Source organism: Lepeophtheirus salmonis, chromosome 1 (genome assembly GCF_016086655.4).
Source record: "Lepeophtheirus salmonis chromosome 1, UVic_Lsal_1.4, whole genome shotgun sequence".
NCBI classification, from domain to species: Eukaryota; Metazoa; Arthropoda; class Copepoda; order Siphonostomatoida; family Caligidae; genus Lepeophtheirus; species Lepeophtheirus salmonis.
Window position 1 is genome coordinate 40,452,849 of NC_052131.2, and position 26,293 is coordinate 40,479,141.

Here is a 26,293-nt window from a genome sequence, read left to right on the forward strand (position 1 = left end):
TGTGAATGTATACAAGGATAAGTTGTTTCTGTTTGTTTTTGTTATTGCACTCTGATTTATATGCATTTACATACATTTAGTATATGTTAAGATTTGAATAAAATAGAATCACTGCTATGTAAAAATGAATAAACACTTGCATGCATTTATATTTACAATACGGGGTGCAATGAAATGTTTGTTTTTGTTGGTGAGTATTCTAGAGACTAAAGTAGTCATTTCATCGTACTAATCTTTTTCCTCAAACTCATATTTTTATTTTTTCATTCTTGACAAGAGAACACATATCAATTAATATAAATATTGAGTAGTTAAGCGTGAGTTTGTTCATAAAAAAACTGAGAGTAACATTCGATATTTTAAAACATTTTTTTTTTAGCTGACGCTTAATTACTCCGAGCAATGCCAATTACTATCGGTAGTGCATCTAAATATTGCCATGGAATTCTAGACACACGCGATAATCAAGCATGCAGCTTAGTCTGCTGTTCTTTTAATTTTTTCTCCTTGAGGAAAAATGAAGTTGACTCATCTTTTCCTTATTTTTCAACCAATCACTCCTTCTATATTACATCATATAGGATGCTTAAGTTTGTCTGGAATTCCACAAAATTGTCTATCTTTTTATTCTGATAAACAAATTTTGGCTATCATGTACAAATAAAAATATAGTGCTACGCTTTTAATAAAATGCCCCTTTACATATTAAAATTCAGTATCGAATAAAAAACTATGTAGGATTTTAATATTATAGAATATATATATATATATAGGGTAAGTTACGCATCGTCAGACACATCGAAGAGGTGTTTACGGTCACGTACTTTACAAAGACATCGTCCATTAGATTTTTTTTAACTAAACACATTGGCAAATATATTAAAAAGAAGTGTGAATCCGAATAGTTTCATTGGAACATCAAATAAAGGGGTTATTAAAGATTTAAAAATTCAATCAAAAAATGTCAAAGTTCATAAATTCGGACAAGCTTCAAATTATATTTCTAAATTTGAGAAATTATCTGATATAAAAAAATATAAATACAAGTGCAAATGCTACTTCGAATATTTATTTATTGGATAAAAAAATCAAAATACAGGGTATCTACTCTTGTACGCAGGGCAATTCCTGATTATTAAGTAATCCGTGAGATGAAGGATCGCATAATACTTTATCTGTTTTATTATATGACGAAAATGTAGCGAATAAATAAAACATTTATATCAAAACTCTTATTGAAGTGGAAAATAGCAATTTTTTTCTAATATAACCAAATGGAGGCAAAATCATCGCATATTTGAAAACATACAGGGTAGGACAGCAATACGTGGACTCGAGAGATTGATTTAGAAATACATCAATAATTTTATGCTTTCAATTATAGGAAAAAAATTATGTTAACAAACATCTAAATAATGTTTTTGAAAAACTTTTTTTCACTCAATATGGCCACTTTCATTATCAATCACATCCTTAACATGTCGCATGAAGGCCATGTTGTAGTAGTTGATGAAAAAATCATCTGACAAGTTGTTCCATCCAGCCACTATGGAGGACTTCAGTGAGTCCACATTTTGGTGTGATGTCCGATTGGTTTCTTTCTCCAAAGTGACTTATATAGAAAAGTCCAGTGGGTTCAAATCTGGTGAGGAAGGGTGCCATATCTCCAGAATAAATCCATATTATCTGCACATAGCTTTTGGCACTTAGCTGACGTGTGAGAGGTGGCGCCATCCTGAGTCTACACGTAGTTACCCTCCGGGTAGTTGGTCTTCAGCTATGGCAAGATGGTGTACGTAATCGTAGTCTCGAAAAAAACAACTGAGGCATCTTCTTTCCATCGGAGGCCACAACTCTGAGGACCATTGTTAGGGCCAGATATTTCGTGTGTTAGACCCCTTGGACCTCTTCTTTTGATTTTGCGAGCAATAAGACCTTCCGGATGTTGTGAAAATCTTCTTGTCCGAGAAAATTTTAACAATTGACCCATTTGCCTTGATCCATGTTAGGATTTTCTTGCACCTCTCGAGCCTCCTGGCTATCATGTTCTCTATCAAAAAGTGATGTGGGGCCATTTTAATATAAATTAATCCCAAGTTGTGCTATATAGTCCTTCTGATGGTCCTAGGAGAAACAGAGAAATAGTTGGCGAGGCGATTCATCGACTTAGTAGGATCTTACTTTATAATCTTCTCTAAACTTAACAAAAACTTCGCATCCCTCTTTAAATTATGCCTCCACTTCCTGACATCCTGGAGAGATCTTTTTCATTTTTTTTCATCTTGGCCAACCTAAGAACCAGTCTCCTAGAACACTTAACAATGTCCTTAATCTTGATCAAATCCCCTCCATCAGCACCAATGAGATCTGAGATGCGCTGCATTTTTGTTTGTTGCTCGCTCATGATGATGAAATGGCTAAATGATTAGTTTGTTTATGTAAAAAGGACAACAGAACAGGATATCAAAAAATAATCAGGGAACCTTTTCATAGCAATGAGAAAATAAGCATTAAATAACAGTTTACGTTTTTCTGCCCTACCCTGTAGAAGTGTTGAATTTTAACTGTATATTATTAGAGCCTGCAACTTTCAAATTCTGTTACTCAAAAAATACAGCACTAATCGATTTGAAATTTTACAGGATTATTTGAAAATGTGTGAAGATTACATAAAAATCTATTTTGATATCCTAGGTTGAAGTACAAAATAATTGTTGCGTCATCCAACGATGCGTAACTTACCCTAATTCATTTTAGAAATTGTTGAGAAATAGGGTGGCAATTATAGTCTTGGAATACTTAACTCTCATGTCGTCATACGAGTCAAATTTATCCATTTTCAACTTGAAACAACGAAACAGCTCTTATTGATTTGTTTAAAACTCGAAATTTCTTTATTATTTCTAAATAAATTTTCACTTTTGAGAACATAAAAAATTATTGATAAATATTATCGAGTAAATTAAATATGCCCGTTTTAATATGTAGATATATGTAGATCTCCAGAATATGAGTACTTTAATTGAAGAAACAGTATAAATTAAAGACCATAGGTGTTAATAGGTTAAAAGATAAATAGCACTTGGTATGATTGACTTATTCGGATTATTATATCTACATACAATATGTATTAGGGTAAATAATTGAACTTCGGGCACCATTTGAATAGTATTAAACTTGGAACAAATCACTTTAAAATAAAAAAATGTTGGGCAAGTGTTTTCTTTTAGATATATAAATATGTAGAAAACCTGTATAGTCAACAAGGTAATAAGTACATGATATTAAAGCAAGTAGAATAATAACAACAGAGTCATTAAATGTTCAAAATATTTCCACAAGACAAACGAAAAAAAAGGCCAAAAGTTGTAGCACTATTTATTTTTATAAATAATTATTTTTCTCTTGTGAAAATATGCCTTTATTGAAAAAAAAGAAAAGAATAAGAAGCAATGAATAGTGGATATGTTTAAGGTAGTTAGTTAATCCTAAGCATTTCAGTAAGTAAAAAATAAAAGAAACCGAAAATAAACATGTTAAGTTCGATGATTTTAAGAATGTTTGAAAGGAAAGGATCTTAACTGTCCTGACGTTTTATCAAATCAATATCAAGAAGTTGGGAGAGGAAGGAAATAAACATAAATCACACTCCGTATCAAGCAAGGGCATATGTAGGAATAACTCCGTTTTCAATCCTCAAGTATATTTTAAGTCCAACAAGGACTTAGATCTATAACTAGGGATTTATAATATATGTATGTCCCAACGGTATGTAAAAATAAAAGAAACAAATGAACATGGTCAACCGGACAATTTTAAGAATTTTTTTTGAGGAGAACAGCTTATCAGTCATAACACTTCAATAAATCAGCTGCGAGCAGCTGTGAAATGGAGAAAATAAGCGCATATATCAATGCCATTATAAGAAGGACATATAGGCTGGAATTACTGCAATGTTGATCCGCAATTCTACTCCTAGTCCAACAAAGACTTACACCTATAACTCCCGAGGAAATCCTCATTGTTACTTTTCCTCTTTCAAGAGCAAATGCACTAATTATTACTTCATACATAGATGTTCTGTCTTAAATAATTAAATAATAATGACAATAAAAAATCCCGTTTAGATTGCCAACTATGTAGAAAATGTCGCTCCCGCTATTTACGACGTGTTTTATACACCTATGCTGATCAGCATTAATCTTCATCATTAATAAGTCAACACACTCGGGGTTACACTCAAATGTTCTCTCCTCAAAGCTACAGCTTTAGAGAATATTAAACACTGTTCGGGTTGCCAAAGAAAAACTAACACGCTAAAAAATACTTACCATTTAAAACCTTGTGTATATAGTAACTACTACATTAATATACGCTATATTTTTTAGTCGACTATCGTATTTTGAAATGAATTTTGCAACAATTCTGCACCAATTCTTCCCGACTATAGAATTATTACTTAATAACTATTTACATGCGTTCACTGAATAACAGAAGATAATTGTAATCCAACCAATCAAAACTTATTTAATTAAACCTATTTTTTTATATTTATTATTTAAGTTAAATCAATTAAGCTGTGATTATAAAAAGTTTACTTCAGTAATCAAATAATAAATTATATTCTCTTTTTACTCTGAATTTATTCATTAATATTAACTTTCTAAGTGAATTCATTTATTAGCTTACATAATTAAACGAAATATTAAAATATTCTTCATTGTTAATTTCTACATATTAATAATTGTGCAATAAATTAAAGAAGAATATCATTTTTAATTTTTTAAAGTGGCGTCCACAAACTTCATGCTGATAACATACTTTTTAGTTATTTCTAAAGTACTCAAGGGAAAGAGCGGACAACCAAAAAAAAATCTACAACAATTAAAAAAAATTTAAGGGAAAGAATTAAGTCATAAATCTATAGCTATTGCACTGACTTATATATAGTTGTATAGTTATATTCTCTCATGATTCATGATTAAAAATTGTTAATTTTCTATTAAATATTTGTTAATACTTTGTTTTATTATCTTTATTAAAGAATTCATTTAAAAACTTAATTCAATTAACTTAAAATCAATATAAAGTTAAAAAAGTACCGAATTTACTTTTTTAAATATTAAATACTCAAATGAATTTTATACTATAATTGTAAATAATATTTGTTGGAAATAATACATTTAAATAATTAATTATAATTAAATGAAGCCAATAATCAATACATGTGTTGCACAATTTTATGCATACTTCCAACTTTTAATTGTTTCGGTTATAAAGAAGCTTTCGTTGTTTTTTATTCCGTCTTTGAGGACAAAATTTATACAATCATGTATTCATACTTTTTATAAAATATAATTTCCCAAATGTATTTTTTTAAATAAAGGGTAGGTCTTAAAACATTCAGAATTTTTTCTGGTCTCATCCCACCCCCTACAAAACGGTTTATTATAACACAGTCAAATAGAGAGTAACGCATTTTTGTCTCAATTGGTCAGGTGCACCATTCTATTCGTCCAAAAAATAATTTAAGGTGTCGGGCAGGATGGTCAAACCCAATCTTAATGATTTCCCAGAAGCCTTATTACCTGCAAACAGCCAAAATCGTCTGAAGTCATTCTGTGTTGAGAAAATGAATTTTGAAGAATCCAGGGCAATCGATAAAGACGATCGACGTAGAGTCCCGTCTAACCATCCATCACCTCAAATCATCATCATGACAAAAATTAAAAAAAAACCACACATTTTGGTGTCGAAAGGGATACTCAATCAAACCACAGCTGTCTCATTTTTCAAATTAAAGCATAATAAATAAAATAATTAATAATGTTTTGGAAATGATTTACCTTCAAATTTGTACATTTTAATAAATTTATTAAGATATCATTATTATTAAATTTCCGAGTAGTAAACATCCTTTCCTAAATAGATTCAATTATATTCCAAACTTGATTGAACATGCGTGTGTGATCATAAATATTTGTTGCAGATATTTAATTGAAAATCCTTTTTGGAATCAGAGTAGAATCAAGATGGGAGTTTATATCATTTTCTCCTTTCTTCCTTGTCCCAGCTGATTGTAGCTCATCTAATTAAACTCCATGAGCATTATTCTTTGTCTCCTCAAAAACATTCTTTAAATTGTCAGGGTTATCACGTTGATTTTCAGTTTCCTTTTTTTACGTGTCCATTCTACACTGGACTTTTATTTTAACTAATAAGTATATTAGGAATTATAAAGATAAAGAAAATAAAAATATAAAAGACATACAAGGGATTTTTTTTTGATCGGAGCAGCTCATTCTTACAACAAAAATGGGTCGAAATCGGTTGACCAAAAATCTCTTAAGACTGATCCTTTAAAAATAGATATTGGCCGAGTCTTATCAATATTGTTTATCTCATTCCTCAATTCATAGGCATCTAAAATTAATCCAAATTTAATTTATAATGAACTAACTGTTTATTATAATGTTATAAATTTATCTTTGAAAAAAACTGAATATGAAAAACTTTTATTTACTTTTATCTATTATACGATAGATTTATGTTACAAAAATTATTCTTGCTTTGGAAATTCCCATTTCAGGGTCTGCTTTATTTATCAGGGTTAAAATAGCCTTCACAAATTTATTATCGTTTCATATTCCTTTCTGACCAGTATTGTCTTGCAGAATTCCCTTGAGTTTCTTAATTACCCCCTCTATTCTTCCATTAGACTTTGCAAAATAAGCAGAGAACTGAGACTGAAAATGAAAAAGCTGGAATAAATATTTAGTTGACATTTATAAATAAAAAAAAAGGAATATTTAGACGTTTGGATTTGGCGAATTGCATATTCTCAGATATAAATTAATATACAGGTTAGGCTCTCCATAAATTAGTATAGCATGGGCTGAGCCCGTCTAGGCTCGTTATACTTTTTGCTCAAATGATAAATTAAGTTTGCTGTTTGATAAGGCCAAGTAACTAGAAGAGACAACTAATAAGGAGTGTGAATAAAGAGAAAACGTTTATTTTACATTCATATTTAAATGTAAATATTAGTTTCCCTAGTTATTAAGTTCAATTTTGTTGGTTGACAATTTGACAAGAGATTATAATCTAAGGGTCTTTTTTTATGTAAATGGTTTAGATTAAGAAATGTTTCCTAATTGTGCAAAAACCTTGAAAAAAAGTTTGAACAGTTTGAAAAATATTAAAGCTTTTTTGTGAAACAATAAATTGAGCTTACAAAATTAGAAATAAAATAAATTTTATAATTGTATCAATAAACAAAATATACATATATGTTCAATGTAACGTCAATTGAAGTTGATTTAAATTGAGGTAATGCCCCTTTTATTTCTCCTTTAGCATATTGCAACCCAAAAAATGAATTGATAAATATCAAATTTTACAATTACGTTTAATTCACATTAAATTGAACGAAAAAAATTAGCATGACCTTAGTGACCTTTTTGGAGAGATGTTTGTTCTTTTTTCTAGATGATGTAGCAAATAAATTATGAGTGAGTTTTAAATTAAACAAAGTGTGTATACATATTTAGTAAAACAAACCGAAAAAAATATATGCGTTGTATTAAGAAATACTTTTACAAATGAGTTTTCTATCCATCAGTTGCAAACAATAATAATGGCTACCTCTATGTACATGATCCATATCTACATTTTATCACTTTTGGCAAACGCCATTGAATGGAATTAATATTATTGGAACTGTTTTCCAAGAGTGTATGTGTGCCACGCCGTTAGCAGGTGTTCCTTTGTTCAAAAGATTCAAAGAAAAAACAAAACTAACTATACATCTGGAACTGCATGTGGCCACTCTTTTGGTAGGCACACGAGATAGTAATATTGAAATTGCAAAAGATAATTTTTAAAAAATTATTCAAGATACAAAAATTGAGAATTATTAGAAGTATTATTCATATTTCTTGACGATGCCCCTGAGTGTGGAGTTAAGTTCATGTCACCTTGGGCAATGCAACACACCCGTTGGCTTTCAAAAGTGCAACAGCATAGACGGAAGAAAGTCCCAACTACTTGGAGTGTGGGAATGGAAATTCGTTAATCCCGTTCAAGTGTCATTTTCTCGACTTCAACGTATGTTAGAGAGCTCAGGTTGGTTTTATTTTGTAACTAATTTTTTATGCTTTAATCAATCGAAATATGAATTAATTTCAGCCTTTATTAAAACTCAGTGTCCTTTGGAGGTTAGGAATGAATGATGGGTCTAATAGGCTACAAAAGGTAGCAAGAACTTTCTTGGACGACATCAATTCGTCCTGGAAAAGATCAATGACTCTTCCTCAGATTAGATGCACCATTGTTTCATACGAAGAAGTCAAATCCACAGGAGGTACACCTCTTAGGAAGGTAGTGAAGGTAGTACAATTATGACAATGTTTAGCTTGTCAGAACACTCCTTTACCTAATGAGATTTGAAAATGAACTCTGCCCTCCAGATCCTCCCCGTCGAACGTTGGAAGTTGCACGTCGGAGCATCGCACGGTGTGCACTTCACTGGCGGGAGGACTGCGCTGGGAAATCGTGAGACAATCACGGTCAGAGAAGAGATCTTTTGAAAGGGTATAAGGCATGTTGCAGCTAAAATCCGCGTCACCAATGAAGGAATAGCCCACGTAGACTTACTACCATCAACTTAATGTATTTCAATGAGGTAAACGATGGCTAAAAACAAAATATATAGGATATTTTTGTGCTAGCAAAGTAATGCTGTTGCAGCGTAAATAATTTAGTTTAGTTATAAATTTGCTTCACCAATAAAGAAAAATTCCATCATTTGATTTTAAAATGTCCTTCATAGATCTTACAATATACAATATTATATTGTATTCTTTTTTTAAGTTCATATTTCGTTCACTAAGAAAAATATTGAAAAAATATGGACTAAGGTGTTTCTTATTTTTATTTTGTTGAAATGTACGGGTCACCGGGTCAAAATCGGTTCCTATTGAACAAAAAAATAGAATAGGCAAAAATTCAGCGATTTGGTAAAATATTTAGAGGTAGCTCAATGGCCTCAAAGTTTTGAAAATTGCTAATTTTTTCAATAAAAGTGATTTTTTCTTCAATTACCATGAAAACAGTTTAAGATACAGCTTTTTATATTCTGTAATTTTTAAAAGATGACTTAATTTACTATATGATATATTTATGTTTTTATTTTGAATTATAATGCAAAATAATTGAAGAAGAAAATAATCATAAAGAACGTATTTGGCATGTTTTTAATTTTTATTTCTTGTTTTCCCCTACAAGCCATACAAATTTCATGACATTTTTTTATTTGGTTGAATTGTTAGATTTTTAGAGTGAGAATTAGTTGTTATTTTTTTGCAATAAAAAAAATACCATTGGTAAAGTATATGTATGTTTAAAGCGGTCTTTTTATTGATATATTTTCTTCTCGTATATCTTCAGTGTGACATGTTTTTTTAACTATTTACAGTTCCAGGCTCGTAATTAGTTTTGTCTATCATTTGCCACATTTTTTGGTATCTTCTGAAGAGTCAAACCTGGGTTCCCATGCATGCATTAAAAACTGATCTAATTATTAATTCTATAATGTGATGTCTACATGCAAACGGTAATAACTTTTTATCAAGCATTTTCTCTAATGAAACAACAGTTCCATGTTTCTATGTTTGAGGTATTTGTATTAAAACAAACAACCTTAATATAATCTGCTATTCCCCAATCTTGAACGGCATATAAAATTACAGTATTTTTCTTAATATTATTTGATCTATATTCAATTCTCTTACTATAAATAGTACTTTGGTTAAGAGCAAACTCAGTAATGTTTGTCTGATACTCTTGGCTGCTTCTGCTAATATAAAAACGGCTTTTCGATTAGACGCTTTAGTGCGATCAAGAACTGATGCAACTTCTTGAGAAATTAAAGTGTTTCTTCATATTTTAATATTTGATTGAGTAGATCCTAGTTTTTCTCCCTAGTTAATATTTTCTTTGTATAAATATAATACGAGGAGAATTACGTCCCAAATGGATTAGAATTGTTAACAAAAGTACTTCAGATATGCGTATCAGAATTTATGCTTTTTAGAGGGTGCTTTGATATTAAGGACACCATTGTAGGACTGATAAATGTGACTAATTTAACATCCCAAATTAAGGATCAATTCAATTAAAATAAAAAATCATGTTTTGCAGAAGGAAAACAGTAAAAACGTAGAAACATTGTAGCAACAAGTTATTTATATATTAGTTATGTCCTCAGCTATTTTATATTGTAATTTATATTATGAATTTTTTTTTCTCAGAATAGCAAAAAATATATCTTAGAATAAATTGCGTCATCTTTAAAAAATTTTAAAACATAAAAATCTGTATTGTGAACTTTTTTCACAATAATCAAGGAAGAAGTAAATTTTTATAAAAAAATTGGCAATTTTCAAAACGTTGAGGCCATTGAGGTACCTATAAATATTTCCCAATTTAGCTGAAATTTTACCAAATTTATTTGTTTATCAATTTGGATTTTGACTCGGCAACCCGGACTTTTCAAAAAAAAAGAAGAATAAGGAACATCCTAATATGGACTGGTAAACTAGGCTTCAGCATAACAGGTTTAGTAATATATCTATTCAACTGTTGTTCAAGCATTAATTATTATAGTTGTTCAAAAGATGACGCCACATTCAAAAAGTTTAAGACTTGAAATGATAATCAGATATTCGAATAGGAGTCTACGATAGTGAAAAGGTCAATTATATTTTTTTCTCTAAAAAACATAATCACTTATAACTGTTTGTATGAATATAATAAAAGAATTAAAATAATAGGGGCATTATCTTTAAGAGTCCGGAATTATCTTTAACTGGTTTTCCAAAAGTAAACAATACTCTCAAGTAAAAAAAAAATCTGGGGTGAGCTTGAAATGTCCCAATTTTATATATTCCTATATAATGATGAGGCCATCACAAGAAATCAATTCCTTAAAAATATGTGAAAACGAGAAAAAGAGGTTTTTATATTTCTAGCAATTTTTGTTTCATAAGAAAAGGAAAGACTATTCTTGTAACATGAAATTGAATGCTAAGAATCTTTAGTTTAATTTGAATGCACTTTTTAAAAGGATAATGCTTCAGAGGAGCAGCAATGGCCTCTTAAAGACGGTACATCATAAAATTTATATTATAAGGTTGAATAAAAATTTACGTTGGTAAGAATAGGTTCTTAACCAACTCATCTGAAATAAAATTACTTTGTGTATTGTTATATTTTAAATCCTTTGATACCATTATTATTATATCGATATAAATAATATATTTTCGTCGGGAATTCTGTGATTTGTTCTTCATCTATTAACAATATCTCGGATATCCGAACTTTGGAGCATAGAAACGTCACATTTCATGATGTTGATGTAGAAGAAAGACGTAGAATTGAAAATTATCTCGAAAATGGTTGTCCCTGTTCTCTAGGGCCATCGGTTAATTGGTTTGATTATGAATGTAGTTCTTTTTGGCGAGATCCATGCCGAGAAATGTCTTCTATTTCTCCATTGAGTCATGAAGCCTATGTGTTCTTACATTTTGGTGCCATGGATAGGGAAGATGAAAAGATAAAACTCCAAATGAGTGGACGGAGAGTTTGTCTGACACAACTTTTTCTTTCTTCATGCCTATGGAGAAATCTACAGTTCATTATTTGAAAATGGGTTCACTCATAAGCAACGTAAGTTAACTTAAAATCCATCTAATAACCCGTACAATCGAACTATTCATGAAAAAAGAGGAGGTATTAAAAATTTTCTGGAGAACTTAATGAAAGATAAGATCATCATATTTTTGTACCACAAAGATTTGCTTGCATCTCCTTATTATCTTAAAGCAATTCATTTCCAAAGTTAACTATAATAAATATCAACAATCATGTTTGGATCAAGGATACGATAAATATTGCAGTATGCTATATCCACTTTTATTCGTCATTGGAAGACTGTGTGTCCCAAATTAGAGATTGACCATTGAGAAAAATAATTTTCCCTCAAACTTTCTTCATTAGGTGTGTATAGATTTTTAAATTTTATATCCATAGTCTAATTGTTGCTCAAGGTCTTTACAGAATAAATCTTCTTATTAAAACTTACCTAATAAAGTTCAAATTATTTTTATAGTATAAATTTTATACAATAACTAAAGAAACTCTTTTTCAGAAGGTTTAGTATGATTTTTAATAAATAAATAAACATTTTTGAAAAATTATAAATTATGTGACACCTTTTTGAAATTTCTTGCGATTTCTGTAATTTTTTTAAACATTAATTTGTACATTTAACTCCTTAATTCTTATGAATGTCCTTAATCGAGCATACTTTTTAATGACTTCAAGAGGAAAGTGGGGAGCTGACGTTTGCAGTACATATATCAACGATTGAATGACTTGAGGATGGCCTAATATTTTCGGACTATGAAAGGTCTCAAACATTGTTTCAAACTTTCTTATTTATTTTTAAAAAGACTCGGTTGGCTTAGTTAAGCCCCCTCTTGACGAGGTTGATATTCATGGAGTATAATCGGAATCTGTACTTCAATACTCCGATGTCTTGCATCCAAATTAAGGATATTTAAACTTAATTTGTTTGGCCAAATATCCGGCAATGTACCCGAGACCTTGAATTCTGCAGTCCAGAGTAGAAGAGGAGGAAAATATTGATGCTTCATATTCCAAATTTGGGTGCAAAGATAATTCATTTGCAAATAAAAAACATCCTCATATTCCTCCTAATCAATCCTTGACACGTTTGTCTCGGGCTCCAGATCATTCACAAGAAAACTAAGGAAATTATTTGACTCATTAGTTTCCATTCTCAAAGTCAAAATATGTTGGCATTTTCCATGAATAACAAAGTCCACGTAACATTGCCACCTGAACCTTCTTGTTAGGGCCAAATACTTGATCGAAAGAGTGTGAGTAATTGATCCTTCCTCTGATGTATGCATATATAAAATGATCAATGTGACTTTAGATGAGATTCAGCAAAAAGTATGGGTGTGTAGCTATAGCTCAGCAAGGGAGCGCTATAGAGACTAAAGTACTCCTTAGATCATCACAATCAATTTCAAAAAAAGAAAAGAAGAGAAAATATGTTTAGTTTTGTAAATTCTAAGCATTTTTTAGAACGTGTTTTCTACATACAAGTTTTGTTTTTGGTAAACTGAAGGGTGTTTTTTTTATTTTTCCAAGCTGTTATTATTATTCTTTCAGTCGTGAGGAGAGAACATTTAAGTATTGTATAACTACGTGTAAGTATGATCATGAAAAACAGAGATATCTATATTAAATTAAATGACATATACAAATGTAATAGGTTGGGTGATATTGAATTTACATAACATTCCGATAATATAACTTCAAAATACAGAGTGCAGTTTTACAATTAAGATTTTTTTTAAATTGGGTTTTCTTGGGAAACCTTAGTTGTACAGCTTTAAAAACCAGTTCTTCAGATTTAACAGACAGTTTTGTATAAGTTGAATTTACAAAGCGTTGAAAATGTCCTCCGAGTACGACCATAGTGCAGCTATCATTGTCGCCCTTCGTGCAGGTCGTCCGCTCAAAGAGATCATCGACTTTTCTCAATTTGTCCTCTGCCACCGTGTACAAAGTCACAAAGGAGTTCAAGGAGTCTTGAGGGATGGGAAGAAGGCAAACCGATCTGTGTACAAAATTGGCTGAGACATATTGGAGGATGTGCATACGAATGGGGTTGCAAGAAGAATATTAATAAGAGCTGTATGTGTAAAAAAAAAAAAAATTCACACGAATGAGATCAAGGACCGAAGATTAAGAAAATTGAGAGAATGTTAATTATCTAAAATTGATAAATTTTATAAATGACGGTTTTGGAAATAATATCAAAATCTCCCTGAAGAATTAAAACTCTACTGGAATTTGAGAGATAGTCTATCGATTTATGAGGGTTTGATCATCGTCAATAATAAAAGAATTGTTATACCAAGAGTAGCTTGGAAAGAAATATTTAAAAATCTGCATGTATCTCATCAAGGCATAGTGAAGACTAAGCAGTGTGCCAGAGAGTTAATTTATAGGCCAGGAATAGACATAAACATCAAGATATCCTCTTGACAGCCCCTTCAGCTGCCCTGAAAACGCCCCTGGTACATTTATAATTTATAAATGGCTTTAAGTTTTGATTGGATCTGAAGACATTTGTGTTTCTATAGAAATCTTTATTAATCATTTAATTGACATGAATTTGTCATATTGATACAAGATCCAATCTTTAAATAACTACTAGATATGCTTGAAATGAGAACTCTAAACTTTATTTTTCACAATTTATGATTAATATGTCCACTCTCTTGTCTTGAAAATATAAATTTGTAAGCTTGAATTTTTAACAATGTTTAATAATTTCGACAGATAACTTCAAATAAAAATCATCAATTTTTTTATCTCATTTGACTAAACTCCAATTATATTATTATATAGAATAATTTATCAATATTTGATGTAATGTCGAATATATGAGAAAGAAGTTGTGTTATGTCATATAAGTATCGCTAGAGCGGTAGTATGTTTTTTTAATTGATTATCCAATTTCCAACTGTTTGGTACTTTAACGTATAAAACTTGAAGCAAAAATGTACAAATTCCATTTACATATTATGAATTGTTACAAAATAAATAGATATATAAGGTTAATTTCATCAATATTTTAACGAATGTGAACATCCAATGTTAAAGATTTAGATGAAATAAGAACAAAAAATGGATCTATATTTAATTATTATAAGTTTTAATATAGGACTTTAATTGGTGGATAGGAAGTTTTTTTTTTCTTCTTTCAACAGAGAATAAGAGAGGTTGCTGAATTTTTGTATAAAACTAACTTCCCAAAAAAATAGGAAAGCTTTATCGTGATTACTCATACTATCATTTCAACTTTAGTACTACTATTTTCATTTAAATAAAAATTACTACTTTTTTTTGGTCATTTACGAAAGTCTATAAACTGTACTTTAAACTGATTTTTATACACACGGAGATTATTGCTATGAACGTTTAATAAATGGGATCAATGATCCGGATCAGGTTACGTTATTACTCATATTGATCCTCAGACAATTTGTTACAAATAAAAATATAGTATGTCATATATAATTTTGATGTTCTTTATATATCTATGTCAACACAACTAAAATATGTTCATACGAAATAGGTTGGCGATATTGAGTTAACATTATATGCCCCTTTCCTTTTATGATAATTAATCTATAAACATTAATATAAGTTCTATGATACATCATTTATATTTAGTCTAATCGGAACAACTATTCTTCTTCCATATAAAACAATTCCATCCTGAATATAGCCTTCTTATTTTAGGCATTTGAGTTCCATAGATATCTTTTTTCCTGTCTTAAGCATTGTATCAACTTTTGAAGTTCTTTATCTTTTTCTGTATCCTCCCAAATCCTTTGGAATTGAAAATTTGTTTCATTTTTGAACCTGAGAATTCCATTCACTGAAGTTTGCATGATTCTACATTCATCAAGTCTTGTTCTGTTGGTTCTTCTACTGGCGATCTTGATAGGGGATCTGGAGCGATGTGAGTGGATCCTTTCTCCCAAATTGTATGGAAATGGTACGGCGACGTTTTCTCCTTCACTCTTAAAATAAGAGGGTTCTCAACCTTATCAAGAGTTTGATTGTTGAGAATAGTAACTAATGGTTGACGGTCAAATTCCTTACCTAATAAGTAGTACTTCAATTTTTTCATTGCCCATAGAACACTCAAAAGCTCTATCTCAAACGTAGCCTAATGATACTCTGTTTTGTAATGAACCTTGAACCAGCTTGTATGAGTCTCCAATTTTATTTATGCTTTTGTTGTAAAATGAATCCTAGTCTATTTCTCCTTGATACATCCGTGAGAAGACCAATTTCTTATTTATGGTCGAAAATGGGCAAACAGGATTGATTGAAGCAACTTCTTATCTTTGAGCACTTGAAGTATTCACATTTCAATAATTTCATTTTTCCCTTTCTGTTTACAAATATTAACTTTCATATAATTTTAATTATAGTTTGAGTTTTATGTTATAAATTAACACAGTATGAGACTATATAGATCATTCAATTCGGGTAGCTTATTTTTAAGAAATTAGCTTGTATTTTAAAACGAATTTTCCATAAGATAATATGTTAATGGAATATACAATATGGAAAATGATCCATGTATTTAATACTTTAATGTCTTTCTTTATACCTTTCGGTAAAATATTATACAATCTTCTATTGAATAAATAATTAATTAGATTAACATCATTTATTTAAAGTACTTGGCAGTAAGGGAGCATTTTTCCAGAGCCAAGTCATGAATAGGCATTCCTGACTTTATTTTTGTTTTTGATGACAATTTTCCCCAATAGTGCGCTATTAAACTATTATTAAGTCTCTTTTTTACAATTTCCCTTGAGCTAGTATCAAAATACAATTTCCAGGATGGATAATAAATGGAGAAAAATGTATTTGGAGGAAGGAGTTGAATATTATGGCATTTGGCATCATTGATTGTTTTCATGGTTTTGCCTTTACAAAGTTTGATGAGATTGGATGTAACCATTAGAGGTCCATTTTTGGCCCATGCGCTTCCATCATAATTTTGGGAAATATCAGCTACAATCATTTTTAGGAGTTTGTGATGATGAGTGAAATGCAAGACACCATTCGCTGGAGTAGAGAAAAAAATGATACATACAGCTTATGACATAAAAAGATTTGTCTTGCCAACTAATAATGGCTCCATGTTCTCAACTCCAGCATAATTATAGTGGAGAGGCAATTCCTTAAGAACAATAATATCCGTGTCCAAATAAGTGCCACCATAATTATACACAAACCAATATCTTAAAATATCACTCATGTGGGCGTTAAAGTAAACGCTATTTTGAATTTTGTTTTTCAGCCAAAGACTCTCTATGACCGTTCCTTTAAAAACGTAGGTTAAATCAATGCTAAGGATTTGAATATTAGAATATTTTTCCATGATCTCAAGAATAGGTGCACTTCTTTCGTAAGCTTTATTAGTCATTAAGCAAAAGATGTTTCGTTTAGGATGTAACTTAGCTACACTCTCAAGAGCACATAATTCTTTTAATGTTAAGTAGGCTCTTCCAGATGTTTCCAAAAAGAAAAAACTCGTGTCTTTTGGAATATTTACTTCGTAAAACATGGTGTGATTTTTGATTGTTTTAACAAACAAGGGTATTTGAGAATCATTTGGGAAGGAGAGTTCTTTGTTTAAAAGATTAGAAATGGATTTCAGATTGTCATATTTGTTGAACTGTACAAATTAAATTGTGTGTTATATCATTAGTAATAATAAATAAATGAATAAAACTTACTTTAGTACTGAAGAATATGTACCAATTGACTATTAATAAAATAGAGATAATTACAACCGTAAAACTAGTTTTTATCAATTGGAGCATGTTTACACCTTCTCCAGAATGTTTATATATTGTTTAAATTGTATCAATCATTTTTTGATCTTTATATATATATGTATATAAATATTGAATGACATCTGTTTCACTGCACCTATTTCAATTGCATGGATCACAAAAAAGAAGCAGAGAAAAGGAGAAAAATATTTTTATACGTGTTATGCATTAGAGGTAAAAACATTCCCCTTATATTTTCTATAACACTGGGATATACAGTATAGCATCACTTAAATGTACGCGTAATTTCTAACTTTTTATTATTTTTATTCTTCAGTCTATCTTAATATTAGTTCCAATAATTTCCAGAACTTAGGATTTCTCCTCATTTTTACCCCCCAAAAAATATATAAAAAGTTAGGGGACCAGCTGTAAAAACGACACCATCTCTACCTTAAACAAGTTTTGGGTCTTGCAGACCTTCTGAGAGGGGGCCAAGTGTTGTTGAAACAGGAACTCCACGCCATTGACCTCAGCTTTCATCCAAGGTATCATTTTGTCAAACAGGAGTTCAGAGTACCTGTCGGCACCACCCTCTCCTTCGGCTCAATGAAGATGGAGGGAATGACACTGACAGTTAATTATGATTATGTTCTTGATCTTCATTCTCAGGAAATGAGTGAAAAGAAACCTTCAGCTTAGGGATAAAAGAATTGGGTCCATTTTGACTACTTTTTAACTCACGGTAGCCACTTTTATAGCCAAGGTAGCAACACATATTATGTCTAAGAAGTATTGAGTATTGATTATTTGGAGCTTGGAAGTACTCCGATAGTTAATCAGGCATAGCTTCAATATGAGGAGGAAAATTATTAGAGCCGTACAATTAAAACTTACCCACTCTCTTGGACTAATTAACACCAATAAGGAACTTAGAACTAAACACTTACTCTTTCACAAATAAAAAATAAACCGGACTAAAGGAAATATTAGCCCCTAGTATGTAAGCGCGCCAAAACTAAACACCTTCCATGTACTCTAGTATTCCTTGAGCAATATAAGTATAGATCCGGTGGTAAACATTGTGAGATCATCAGCATATAATAATCATTCTATAAAGAAAAGTATTCAAGAAAAAGTATAAAACTTTAAAGATATCAAGTCTTATTGATAATATGTAAAATGTTACACAATGTGGAACATTAAAACATATATTTGAGATTTTTTCAGGTTATTTTCATATTTTGTGAATTAAAAGTTATCTCAGGAACACATCTTCCAAGACTAAATTTATAGCTTATTGTAATTATACAATAGTACTTTTTTCTTGAAGCCAGTCATTTACAATTTTGATGGCGGCTTGATTCATCTCCCATTTTCGTTTTAAGATATTGATATATACGTGAAATTGTTGATAAGTTATTTTTTTCTTTATAAACTCGAAAACCTGTAAATATACATACAATGAAGAATGCATTTCAAGTATGGATATAACTGAGTAACAGTTTGCAAGTATTTACCTTATCAAGTAGATTCTTGTTATCAGAGAGTTGCAAAACTTTCAAAATTGTGCCTACCAACCCATGTTTGAACTTTTTACTAGAATGAACAATAAATTTATGCAATAATAAGATCTAGTTGAAAAGAATAATGTATTTAAAAGTTTTGAACCTCATTGTGAATTAGATTTATAATAATGTCGGGGGGAATTCCAGATTCTTAAGCATTAATTCTAAAGTAAATACTTGAGTGAAATATAAATTGGGATTAGGATTAAAATAAATAATTGGCTGAAATACAAATTTTGATTAAGATTTTTCATTAAGTTAGGAAGGGAGGGTAGTTTTTGACTGAATAGCTCAGAATAACTATTAAAAGTTTTTTTTTATGTTTAGAGCCATTCAACCCTTTACCACCTGAATTTTATCTTATGAATAAAAAAGAAAAATTATCAGTTGTATAAGCTTTTATAGGGACCCAGGATATAATATAAATGAAAAGAGATCAAAAATATTTTTTGATAAGAAAAATATACTAACTAGACTTTGAGATACACTTAGTCACAATTATTTAAAAAATATTTATATTTAAATTGATGTACCATGGCTTTGGACATACATTCAGGCGAATGACTTTAAATGATAGCAATAGAAATTCATTAAAAATAATAAAAATATTATATACATACAAAAATATATATATAATTTCCTTTAAAAACATAATCCATAAATATAAACATATTCCTTATACTTATCATAAACTAGCTTTTATCACAATTACGTAGAGGACATAGACTATGAAATAAATGCTACACCTGTATATTTAAAAAGAAACTTTGAAGTACATCCATAATTTGAATCTTATTTATGTTTGATTAAATTATCCTAAGTTAGATAAATTTATCATTTTTGTTTTTTTCGTAGGTGTTTCATTTTTTAATTCTCAATTCCTCACAATGCAATCAAAATATAAAAAGGTGAAAAAAGGCTATGGACAAGATTAAGGAAGAAACATTTTAAGAGAAAAGATGACAGTTTGACTTTATAAATAGATACTATATATGTTACTGGCAATATGTACATATAATACATGTATGGTTTGAGATTCGACCCCGGTTTTATTGACAAAATTGGGAAACTATCAAGTTTCAAATTCTCATAAGTAATACATGTTTTCTAAATTAAAATTTTATCTAAACTTCAAATCTGAAGTCAAAAATACAAAATATGCAATGGTTTTTTTAGATATACTCATTTTTGTAAATGTTTGTTTAATCTGACGGAAATAAAATGATGTCTTCAGCATTTTCAAGTTAAACAAATAAATCAATTAGTCTAACACCTGTGGTTTTGAGTACCTAGAGTTGTTTTTTGACAAATTTGACCTTGATTTAGTCAATACCAAGTAGCTGCTGGTCATATGATTGTGCAATATCACGCGTTCCGAAATATGGATATTTTACTCAAAAATTGAGTTTCTGTTGCTGTGTATTTTTTTTTTCAGAAGTATTAAGTCGTTTAACTCAAATTGGGCATCATTTTCATAAAGAAGTATATTTTGGGCATAATCAATTAACTTTTCAATAATATCGCTCATTCTGTATTTTTGTCACGGCCTCCCGTAATGCGAAAATCGCATAAAATTTTAAATGCGTAAATCGTATTTTAAAAAATCTGAAATGTTACAACTGGTAGGAGAAAATTAAACGCATCAGCCTAAATTATACTATTTGAGGTACAAGTGATCAAATTTTCAAGTATAATGCTCCAAACGTTTTTATTTATGTCATTTTTTATGACGGACGGTGTTTTTTCAATAAGATTAAGGAGTAGGCATAATATTTTTTTTTTTTTTTAATGTTCCGGTACAAGAAATAGTATAAATTAGGTATCACTTTAAAGCTTATTAAATTTTAAATAAAATGATATGTATATCAACCCTGTGGTATTTTTATGAGTAGATATGGCTACCTAAAACCAGGAATTTATCAAAAAGTGTGAATTTTCGATTCCGTTTGTCACTTGATATACATTTTTGAAATGGCCATTGCACAAAAGTTATGTAAGAAACAATTAAACAAACAGTTTTATTTTAAGGTCCTGGCCACTATCTATCATTTGAACATAAATAATGGTTATTTTAATGTACATTGTACATTCTATAGGTCTACAAAATTGGGATTTCAAAAATTTTGTCACGCAAAAATTGTTATTTTTAAAAAATTGGTAACAAATTCAAATTTCTTGGCTAAACGACAAAAAATACAGGATTGAAACTTAAAAATCATAATCTTTAGACATTTTACACTATAAAAGACTAATTAAACAATTGTCAATGTTTATTTTCTACCTTAAATATTTTTTTCGCACTTTTGGCCGTGAAAACGTGGTTGTATCTGAAACCATATCATAATTAGGCATTATATAGAATACCTACGTAATGTTAATAATGGCTGAGGGAATCAGGCAAACAATAAATATTCGATTTAATACCAAGGTGCTATATATAATGACGAGTAACTGTATAGGCAAAGTATTAAATATTGAAAAGATGGGATTATAAAATTTTATTATGAATTAGGTATTTAAAATAATAAACCTTAAAAACAGACGTTATTTTCAGAAAAAAATGATAGCAAAACTGAGACTGAAAATGGAAAATCTGGAATGGCACTAGTTATAATATTATTCGGAAAAAACTATTCTGACACTCTGATGTTACACACACATACATCTTTCGATTAAAAAATCTTATTACATTCGGATAAACAGACATATAGCTGATAAGGAAATAAAGCAGATTCCAGCCCGAATTACCTAGCTTGCCCATATAAATAAACCTCAATTTGTTCGTTTGATAATTATACTATATTTTAATAGGACCCAGCATGCATTATTTTGTATTTTGTGATCGTGGTTAAATGATTTCTAAAACAAAATAATAATTTATGGTTTAGATATTTTAAAAATTATTTCTTAGTAGATTAATTAAAGCTCAAACTTGAGAAATATGAATATTTCGATGTTCAAAATTTGGAGACACGTTTAAGAAAAATAATAATAATAACATTTATAAAAGATGTCAAGATGCATTACAGTTTTGTAGTCATATTATCAGTATCGAAACATTCATTCCCATATAAAAAATTATAATTGATCTAGCAATTTTTATTGTATTTCTCTATCTTTTTTTAAAATATATATGTATTTAATCCCAATGTAACTTAATCAATAAAATAAACAAAAATACCATAGGGAACCCAAACTATGCAAAGTCCCAGTGTCTTGGTCCTGAGCGCTATCGTAAAGCCAAGGAAGAATTCAACGCTCTCCTGCACAAGGGATCATACGTCCAAGCTTTAGTTGTTGATCCTCTGCTCTTCATGTTGTGCCAAAGAAAATTGGAGAGTTACGCCCCTGTGGAGACTTTAGAGTACTTCATACTAAAACAGATTTAGATCGTTACCCCAAACAATCGTCAAAGAGTTCACGTCACAACTCGCTGGCTGCAGGATATTTTCACACATGGACCTGGTCAAGGCCCGTCATCATATACCAGTACGTCCTGACGACATCCCAAAGACTACTCCTTTTGGACTGTAGGAATACCTCTGGATACCCTTTGGACTAAAGAATGCTGCACACACCTTTCAGAAGTTTATCGACCAGATACGCTTAGGATTTACAGCCCTACCGAAAAGTATAGCCTGGATTTTTTGAATTGTATTTCTTTACATACTAAGTATATAATATATACATGTTTAAAAAGTAAATTTTTTACAAATATCTTAGAATCAGAGACTCTCTATCAATATATGAATATTAAACATGACGCATAATATGAATCATAGCCGTAACTACTTTACAATATATGACTACATCCTTACAAGTGTTACATTTTAAGTCTCAAGTGTAATAACTTTTGTTACTTTGTTTTAGTCATCCAATATTTATCCTCATACATCTAAAATGGCAGAGAAAGATGGACTTGCCGACTTGATCTCAACATCAAAAATTAGAGACTTGATTTTTACTCAAAAGCTAAGACTCGTGCTTTGATTTGGACTACGAAGCTAAGACTCACAATCAAAAACTCGTCAAGTCACTGGTACTCAAATATTACACCTAGAGATTTTGTTGTATTTTCGACATTTTTCCAACAAATGTTGTCTTCAATCTTCATGGCTCTCACATATGCCAACGCTTTTTTCAGTCCTCGAAACACTTTTTATAATTTGAAATGTCAACCAATTCAAAGTCATCAGACTTTGAATTGGTTGACATCTATGACACTTTTTGGCATGGCATATAGCTCCTTCAACATTTTTTTTATTCATCGTTCCTTTTATATTTACAAAGCAATAACGTAAATAAATATACATAAATAAACATTATAGTTTAAAATTATTGCTTCATAAAAGAAGTTCCAAAAATTTTTATCAAAAAGGCCAGTTGAAAAAGAAATCACGAAATAGCCTATTTCAATCAAGCAGGGTATTCTAGTGGGGGAAGTTAAGTGTCATTGATTAAAAAATATATATATATGAAGCACATCAATAATAATAATAAAAAAACATCATTAGTAAAACACATTGATAATTGTTACTATATCAAAATAAATTCTAGCAATTAAGAGTCCGGATTATTAATTCTAAGACTTCTGAGGATTGACTTTAGTAGCTTCTTATGTTGGAGTGATACCGATGGATATAATTTTACTTCTTTTGCCCCCAGGATACAGGACGTGTCATCAGCATTGGGGATTTTCAAGGAAAGGGTGGTATATCTAGCAGCAGATACCATAAAAAATGTTCTAAGTTCGTAAGGGCTCAAAGGATGTAAGCTTTACTGCAATTAATGCCTTCGAGTTTAATCAATCAGAGTCAATGGATTCTGTGGAGATTGTTTCTTCCTTTGAGATAATCCAAAGAGTATAGAAGCTTTGATTAAGTTTAAAGGTCCATTTTCTAGACCCTTGATGTTTGATCCACAAAGGCATTCAGTGTATTGTTAAAAAAAATTTCCCACAATCTTTGCCTGGCTTATAAAATTTGATACAATTGGAAGAAATATGAAATTGTGTAGTAAATTTCCTTCCATACGAAATATACATAAGGGCAAACTAAATTATTTTTCTCCAAATTTCTCGAAGTCCCAATATATTTAAATATTAATCACAAATAGATTGAATTTCGTCTGTTGGTTTAATAAAAGTCATTTTAATTTGCCATAAAAAAAAAAGGATTATTTTTTTTGTGACATTTTAGAAGACAGTTGAAAAGATTTTCAAAATTTTACTATATACAAACTCAAATTGTTAGAGATATTGTATTGGGGCTTTACCGGGGGGTTGCGTTCGGCTTTCCTTGTTTTGTTTGTAATTATACTACCGTTTTTGTTCCTCTAATTGTTGTTTTTATTCTTTTTATTGGTATTGCTAATTTAAACCTTATCGTGAATACTCACGTGTTTCAACTGCCACAACTTGGGAAAAAGTATTGGGGTTCTTACATATGGTCCTTTGAGCTGGATATTATTGGGATATTTTTAATAATAATTAATTTGTCAATTTCGGCAAAAATGATGCCTCAAATTTCTCTAAGAACTCTAAAAGGGTTTAAGCAAAGTTTTGAACGAGGATTTAACCAATGAAATAGATGTTGAAAAAATCTGTTAGCATGACCCCTATGCAGTCCACATTGCAGTCCTTGGCCAGCCTAGCAATTGGTGTGTCTAGATGAGTGTCAATTGATCGTTTCAAGCCAGCTATGAGCTTTTATCTCTGGATTTTATCAGACCTTGTTGAATTATCTTCAAAGGTATTAATCACGTCATAAACTGTTGATTTTGGATATTTGAAGAAGGAAATTATCTCCTGTGCGGAGTGTCCCGTGCGTCCAGCTTCGATGATAGAAATTACCCTTACTATTTACATACTTGAACGACGATTTACTAAAAAAATAGGTTATTATATTCGACAGCTAACACATTTAGCTTGTCACAAGTATTAAATTTTTTATCGCATAATCTATACAATTTTTAAGATTAGCTGTTAAAGATATTCTGGATTTACGTTGTCCACCCTGTATACCCTAAAACTTCATATATGTACTTAAAGGACGTCCAGTAATTATAAAACTGTAATTTTGCATCAATAATCTTTTATTTCTGTAACTATTTAGACCAAGAGTCACTGAGATTCATGAAAACTATTTGTTTGCTGCTTCGAGAAAAGTTCCAGGCACGAAAAAATATCGGAAATATGGTTTCAATCACATCACAATAATCCACTTACAGTTTGCATGCTTCCTACAATATATCCTTGCTGATTGCAAGATCTGGTAAGGCTTACACGATGAGAAAGATTATGCACATAGTTGTAAATAAGTCACCAGGCCAAATTAAGAAGTATGTATATACCTCTCAATAATAGCTAAGTCCAAGGAAAAATAGAACAAATGGCTGAAAACATAGATCATAAATTATGCAGCAATATTTCTGCAACATAATTTACCTTGGAGCTAGATGAGTCAATTTTAATAGGAAATAAATATGTGCTTCTTGCTTGCGTGTATTTTTCTCAAAAATGAAAAATTGGTTCAGAAATGATTTTTGTAATAAGTTTTATCATACAACCTAAAGGACAGACAGTATTTGATATTATTGACAATTTTTTTCCAAGAGAAAAACTATCTCCTTTGTAACATTCTTGGGGGCAAAATTGATGTTGCACCATCCGTGATAGATCGTCATCGTTCCTTGATCAGTTTTTTGAAAAGCCGTTCCTGGTGTACTTGCAGTGTTTTGTGTAATCTACAGGGAGAGTCTGGTAACATAAAAATCTTAATGGTCGGATCACAAATCAATCAATGCTGGTATCAGAGAAGTAAATAAGATCTCGGCACCTTCCCTCAACATTCCAGATTGTCTTGACAGCTTGACATTGATAATGATGAACAGTTTTAACGTTTATTCTAACAGAAGTTACATGACCATCAAAGGAAAACTTCCTGAAACTTTTTCACAATTTTTTCGACTCTAAAACTGGGCTTTGTTATGATCTTAAAAACATCCAAAATGACATTACTTATTCCCAGATATATTAACCCAATTCAATTCAATTAATTTGCAGTTGCAAGGAAATTAGACCAATTATTTCTAAGTTAGATTAGTTCCGATCTAAGTGTGAGTTATTCAAACGACATTTAGCCCTCAATGAACTTGACCAGTTTCCAAGGTGCCCAAAGAATTGGTCAGATCCAAAATTTGGATTAAGACACCCACGTGGTTATCTCTGTCTTCACATAAATGGGAGATTTCTTGGCAAGG

The 26,293-nt window shown here is 30.4% G+C and overlaps 1 protein-coding gene and 1 long non-coding RNA gene across 2 annotated transcripts; both read right to left on the reverse strand.

The window, feature by feature from the left end:
• Nucleotides 1–1,166: 1,166 nt before the first annotated feature.
• Nucleotides 1,167–4,008, reverse strand: LOC121127714 (uncharacterized). Its single transcript, XR_005867897.2, has 2 exons — nt 2,182–4,008; nt 1,167–2,124 (listed from the first exon to the last, which is right to left on the reverse strand). It is a non-coding gene; the product is annotated as an uncharacterized lncRNA (long non-coding RNA).
• Nucleotides 4,009–16,329: 12,321 nt separating this feature from the next.
• On the reverse strand, nt 16,330–17,562 carry LOC121127888 (lactosylceramide 4-alpha-galactosyltransferase-like). Its single transcript, XM_040723491.2, has 3 exons — nt 17,427–17,562; nt 16,810–17,365; nt 16,330–16,752 (listed from the first exon to the last, which is right to left on the reverse strand). The coding sequence occupies exons 1-3, from the start codon at nt 17,511–17,513 to the stop codon at nt 16,349–16,351; spliced, it is 1,047 nt and encodes a 348-aa protein (XP_040579425.1). The 5' UTR covers nt 17,514–17,562; the 3' UTR covers nt 16,330–16,348.
• Nucleotides 17,563–26,293: the final 8,731 nt, after the last annotated feature.